This window comes from Gymnoscopelus braueri, assembly GCF_963280865.1.
Source record: "Gymnoscopelus braueri genome assembly, chromosome: 11".
In the NCBI taxonomy this organism is placed as follows: Eukaryota; Metazoa; Chordata; class Actinopteri; order Myctophiformes; family Myctophidae; genus Gymnoscopelus; species Gymnoscopelus braueri.
Window position 1 is genome coordinate 28,562,116 of NC_137613.1, and position 6,689 is coordinate 28,568,804.

Sequence of the window (6,689 nt, forward strand, 5' to 3'; positions counted from 1 at the left end):
TATATTAAACATCTTTGCAAAACTGCAAGCTGTACTTTCTCTCTTGTTTTTCTTTTTTAAATATAAAATCTCAAAGTATAATGTGGGCAAAGTATAGATGTTATAAATCCGTGTACCTTTGTTATACAGCCAAATATGACATTACAATAAGTGTTATTGTAATTGCGTAGTGTTATTTGATTTCATTCAGGCACCTAACATGAGTACCAAATGATGTTGTGTCATCAACAGTGGACCGCTATGTGAGTTTTCTAAAGGCCCAGGCTAGTGGAAATCTGAAATCTGCAGAGTCAGAATAAATAGATGCTCAGAAGCATCTGTAACTAAAAAAACACCAACCCAGTTTAATAGGATCATGTTTATCACTGCAGAAAATAACCCCCCCTCCTTTAAAGGTTTCACCCTTGTCATGGTAAGTGAGAGATTTTAGTTATTTAGCCTATTGTAAGCTGAATGCACGCCTTCATTTAGCCGAGGAAGCTTGCCAGCAAAGACATGCATGAAGGACTGTTTTCACTGTGTTCATTTAGATAAGGCTCTTCTTCAGACCATATGACATTCTGTTTACAGGTTCAGTTTGTTTAGGCTTCTGACACATTTGGGAAGTGGTGTAAAGTAACTAAGTAGCCTACATTTATAGCGAAAATAGCAGATCTACAAGCTCACAACGCCTCATGCTGCGAGGTGTTGTGAGCATGTAGATCGGCTATTTTCGGCAAAGACGTTTGGTGTGTGGGGGGGGGGGGGGAGCAGACCAAGTACACATTTTCTAAGTATTGAGGGTTTAAGAGGTTAACTGTCTGAAAATACACATTAACATGAATGCACCACAACGCTACCCAAGTCTATGAAGCTATCTATGAAATCTATGAAAAAGTTGTGGGGGTCCCTGCTTCATCTCTCTCTCTCTGCTAAGGGGTCCTTGGCCTGAAAACGTTGAAGACCCCTGTACTATAGCATTATCATTCAGTCATTATCATGCATCTCTCAACATCTCCTATAATTCATGTTTTTTTCAGCCGGCTGTTGCTGTTGGTAATGTGGGTCAGTTGGCGGTGGACCTCATGGTATCAACTCTGAAGATGAAAAGAGTGGGTTACATGCATACAGACTGCGTCGTCCCCTTAGTGGGGAACAACCCCTACGCCACATCTGCAGAGGATGCTGAGGAACTCCATACTGCTGCGGAAGGTATACTTTATACAGTCTAATTTGAGTCATTTCAAAGAAGAAATGCTGAAATAACGTCATCTGTTGTTGACTGTGTCTAACCCTCTTGTCATTAATCCACAGTGTACACAGCGGTAGAGATGAAGTTAGCGGTTCTTCAGATTAGGACGCCAATTATCAAAGTAATATTTTTTTTCTTTTTACATTAGTGGGATTTATTATTTTGTTTTATTGTTGCCGCTTCTTGACCTTGTGCTGACTTGAAAATAGATGAGAAAACAATTTATGTTGTTGCTGTGAGTGTGCTTCCATTTCTAAAGATGCAGTCGAAGAGAGAGATTGCATAATACAGTATATAAATGATATGCACATATTGTTCCTCTGAATAAGAGGACGTGTTGATGTATTCTAAGTTCTGTCCTCTCTTCCATGGCAGACAAAAAGAAAAAAGTTCCGTCAGTTGATTGTGTCTTGGATCAAAGCCAGCGGGTTTTCCAGAACAGTAGTTCTGTCCAGCAGCCATGCCTACCAGAGAGATGACCAACAGCTTCATGGGTATATATTCGTATTCGACTCAACATTCATCTCCTTAATCTTGTCATTTCATATCCGGGCAGAATGTCAGCTTGATCAACAAGTCAAGTTGCATCTAAGAACGTTGTTTCATTGCTGAGGTGCAGATACTATATTGAACAAACGCTACGATTGAACCTCATAGAAATTGAGTCAGTCAGTTGTTTTCCACGTCAAATGTTTTGCTGCCACGTTTGTATTTTTTGGTTGTATTTTCCAGGAAGTCTAATGAATGGTTGGTCAAAATGTACACAGAGGAAGTAAAACTTGCCATAGTATGGTTTCTGTTGGCTGCTGACATGGTGATGATAATACAGGTGTCTGCAATAAATCAGATATAGTGCTGCTTCCCGCTCACTTAACTACTTATAGTTATAATTATAATTTCTCTCCAACCATTAGACTTTGGTAGTATGCAGATGATATATAAAATAAATACAGAGAAACACAAGGAAAGCTGATCGTTAAAACAGTATGCTCTATATAAAATAAAGATGAATCAAATAATAGAGCTATCATTATGTTTAACTACATCACAAGAATTTCACTGGACCAATTATGCCTCACTGCTCTGTTTGTTGTGAGTGGATGGGAATGATATTATTATTAATTACATTTAAATTCTGTTAATGTCAACATACCAGTTCTCCACTGAGGTACCTGATCACACCGGCCTTGCAGAAGGTGTCTGGAGATGCCCTGAAGGAGCTGGGGTGGAGAGAGATGGAGAGAGTGTCCGCCTTCTCTGACCTGACAGATGCCAACACAGAGCCACGCCTCTGCATACCTGGAGGAGGAATCACCAAGCAACTCTTCACTGACAGGTAGAGGTGAAACCATTCATCGCATGATCGATTGACAGGAAATTGTTCACATTCAATTTCAGTAATCGGATAATTTGTTTAGTGATGTATGATGTAAAACATTTCTAATGTGTGCTCTTTATGACTTCACCAAAATGTGAATGTTTGTCCTTATTCCATAAAAAAAAAATTAAGTTATGTTTTTGACTGCTGGGTAAACATATTGAGTCATTTCAAGATACATTTTTATGTTCAAATAACGTGTTACGAGCATTTATCATCATTTTGCACTTTATTATCTTATTTTACTGTCCTTTTAGGGTATCACATAGATTAACTAAGTAATCCGAAAAATTATCAACGCATTAATCAATTATTTAAAACAGTCACAGTCTGACACTCCAACATCATGTCTTAAAGGGGAATACCACTCATTTTCAACATTGAACTATGTCTTTAATAATTTAATTTGGCTCCGCCCCCTCAGCTAAAAGTACACCCTGCGTATGTCATTGATCACATGACCTCAATCAATTATCCAGTTCTAGGCAACATAGAAGGGGGGGGGGACTTTTTTCTTATTTCCACACAACAGCTCTAAGGTGTATTAACACATTGACCGCCGGGCCCGTAGTTCTACGGGCCGTTAAATCCAACGGTTAAGCGCCGATCCCGTAGCCTACGGGCTGTGGTGCTTTTTCCTTTTTTTCGAATTTTTTTTTTTCAATTTTCCAGGGGGACCATTTTCAGTGTAACACCACCCGAAATCGACCGGAAGTGCGATCACGTTTTTTGTTTCCCGTCTGTCTCCATTCTAAGTCGTACACAAAAAGCCCTGTAAAACCTGTACAGGACATGTAGTTTTTCATCCTCGCATTTCCCATGTTAACATAAACGATCAGAACTCAAACATGGCGGCTCCGTTTGACACGCGGTCTCGACGAGTAGACACCAGGACATGTGCCCGTTGTTTACAAACAGTGGATCGGGCAATCTAAAGGATTTTAACGGGGCCTATGGCGACCTGAAAAAAACAAAAAACAACAATAAAACCTTGGCACTGGTGAGTACATTATGAGATTAGCCCTTGGCGGTGGATGTGTTAAAGACATAGTTCAAAGTTGAAAATGAGTTTGTTGTTTTGGGCGGTTCATTTTAGGGATAGTTTTGATGTTCATTGTACTATGATATTGAAGAAGTTCTAAGTTGTAAGACTGCCAGCAGCTGTTGCTGTTTTAAGAGTTATTGGAGCTATTGTTGCAGATTGTTGATGTGCTTCTGACTATATGTTCTGTGTACGTGACATGAAGCTGTGCTGAGGAGCTGCCTTTGGCGGTGGTGCTGATCTTCTGTTCTGAGGGAGACAACATCCCTGATGCTGTCACACTAATCAACTACCTTAATGACTGGCTCCACCTGGTGGGAAAATCTGTAAGTGATTCTCCAGGCTGACCAGCCTTCCATAGACTTTTCAAAGTTTGTGCCCAAGGCACTTAAATGGTCAAAGTTCCAAGGCACACCTGTATTCATATCTATGCAAAATAACCTCTACTAAGTGTTTACCACTCATCGATCTGTAAACGCTTTATTGTATTTACTAATGCCAAATAACGTTTAACCACTTAGGACCTATTTTATACTTTCACAAATGTTCCAAAATAACGAAAATACAAGCTCACAACGCGCCATCATGCAACATGTTGTGAGTTTGTAGATGAAAAGGGTTAAAATATTTTTAGAGGATAGAATTTGCCTCCGTATTGGAACATTTATGTGCGCGAAGTATTGGTACGTAGTATAGTAAAGAAAAAATATGATTTTTGCATAGTGTCTTGTCTTGTTCTGTGCGTCTAGAGTGAGCAAGTCAGATCTGACATCCCAGCTGATGTCATCAGCGGCTAGATTTTCGAGCTATCCACAGGCCGCCTGTGAGAGGCTAACCAGAGCAAATAGACAGAAATTGTACCATCCTATAATAACCCGTTGGACCTTATATTTAATAAAGTTGAAGTTGTATGTCTGTTTGTCTTTCAATCATGCCCACCCACATCCTGGGTCTTATTGAGCCGAGACTTTTCCATAGTGGTGTGGACTAGCCACCTTTTCAAATGTTTTATTCTAAAATAAAAAGTTACACTGGAAGTCAAAGGACAGGCGGCTTGGACTGAAACTTTTCCCAAATATGGACATGACTGATGCTATAGACCTCCAAATACTTTGTGCCTTATTCACCCACGCAATAGAGCACTGAAGTCTGTCGTCACTGCCACTAGAGGGCGCTGTTTCACGGGTTCGTGGCTTTATTTTTTGTGTTGAAATCCCCATTTGGGAATCTTCGATCACGTCATATAAGAACTGTGTTCCAAACATAAGCACACCACCCCGGCGTTTTTGGCAGGGCGGTGGCTCTGCATCTGGCGAAAATGGAATGAATTCTGCCTTAAGTCTTAAGAACTACTACTTCCGGATCTGATATCACTGTCCCTACAGCAGCCGCGTTCATGGGAAATGTAGTCTTTGGGTTGTTTGACTCGTTTCTAGTGTTTATATTGTGTTACTCTTTGGGTAAATGTGTACATTTACACCTTCAGTCGATGCTTTATATCCATATGAGTAAAATCGCCGGGGTGGTGTGTTTATTTTTGGAACACAGTTCTTATATGAAGCCATCTAAGATTCCCCAATGAGGATATCAACACAAAGTAAAGCCACGAACCTGCTGAAAAGCGCCCTCTACTGGTAGTGACGTCAGGACTTCGGTGCTCTATAACCCGGTTCCCTGTATGGTCTGAAAAAGATGAAAATGTGTTCCTTTAAGATTCACTTTATCAACACAATGTTTAAATGATATGACTGAATATAATAATTCATAAATAATATGAATTGTGTAGTAAGTGTTGGTTATGGCTTTCTTTCCAGAACCAAGGGGCGAATAAGTGGAGGAGCCCAAGTTCCTGGAAGCTTCTGTTTGGTAGTGGCATCCCACCTTCAATTTTCTAACACGCGCGCACACACACACACACACAGGCTGCAGTTGGCTACAAGGACAGCTGCAGAGTCACAGCTCTGGGAACATGAAAAACCACTTTGTATAGAAAATCCTTTGGGCTCTAGGCTCTGTTGACGCTTATTTTATCCAGTCAGCAACATCCTTGGGCATCTCATGGCCGTGGAAACCAGCATGCCTTTCAAATGTGGTTGCAGAATTTAACATCTCCCCTTGGTGGGTTTGAGGCCTGAGCTGGGTTGGGGGATGGGTTTGTTAATTGTTATTGTGAATTGTTCTTTTTGTCAAATTAAAGAGTTTGGGGGTGGTGGTTGCAGAATCTCTCATTAATCCTCAATTGAGATCATAATCTGGTTAGAGACAAGAGTGAAACGCTGACACTGGGGAAATGTTCTAAGCTAGTGGGGATGCTCCCCCCCCCCCTTTTGCTCAGCTAACCTTATGGACTACTGGACCCAAACAATGATAGTAGATGCAACCCATACCACAGTAAACACCATCTGTTATAATACATTATAATTCAGATATGTACTCACTGCCCTGTTCATACTGTGTTACTGATCATAATTTGTTTCCTTTGTAGTGACGAAATGTTAACAGCACTTGTGCAGTTATTTCTTTTTTTTAAATAAAAGATGATTGAATTATGAGACTCCAGACTCAATATATTCCGGACAAACATAAAAAAAAACTGTCTTGATTGCGTTAGACCAGCAATCCCCCCTGCCTCCTTCAGTTAACTGAAAGTGGCTGGCCGGTTGCCACATTGTGTTCCTGGCAGTCCTGCCTCTGCAACATTGTAATTTGATTCCATCCTGAAACATGTTGGAACCAGTTATAGATTCAGTTGTTGTTCTTATGATGGAGAGGAAGTATTCGGATGCTGTCATTGACCGCATCTTGCATACCAGCTAACCTTGAGGTTTCTTCACTCTTGATAGCATTTGTTTTGGCTGGGTTGCTGTGGAGACGGCATTGACTTTCTTTTTTTACTTAATGAATGCTGTATGCAGTGGGTGATAAATACTGTACGTTCACCTTAATAAAAAATCCACCAATTGTATATTTTATACTCTTAGGTATTGTGCAGAATATTATTTAATGTATAAAATAACTAGATTTATTTTTTATTTTTG

General features: G+C 40.1%; 1 protein-coding gene across 1 annotated transcript; it reads left to right on the top strand.

The window, feature by feature from the left end:
• Positions 1–274: 274 nt before the first annotated feature.
• Positions 275–6,222, top strand: psmg2 (proteasome (prosome, macropain) assembly chaperone 2). The gene is made up of 7 exons (XM_080442810.1): positions 275–412; positions 1,020–1,191; positions 1,294–1,352; positions 1,607–1,725; positions 2,388–2,567; positions 3,857–3,977; positions 5,466–6,222. Exons 1-7 carry the CDS (start codon positions 356–358, stop codon positions 5,544–5,546), a joined length of 789 nt encoding a protein of 262 aa, XP_080298936.1. The 5' UTR covers positions 275–355; the 3' UTR covers positions 5,547–6,222.
• The last annotated feature ends 467 nt before the right edge of the window (positions 6,223–6,689 follow it).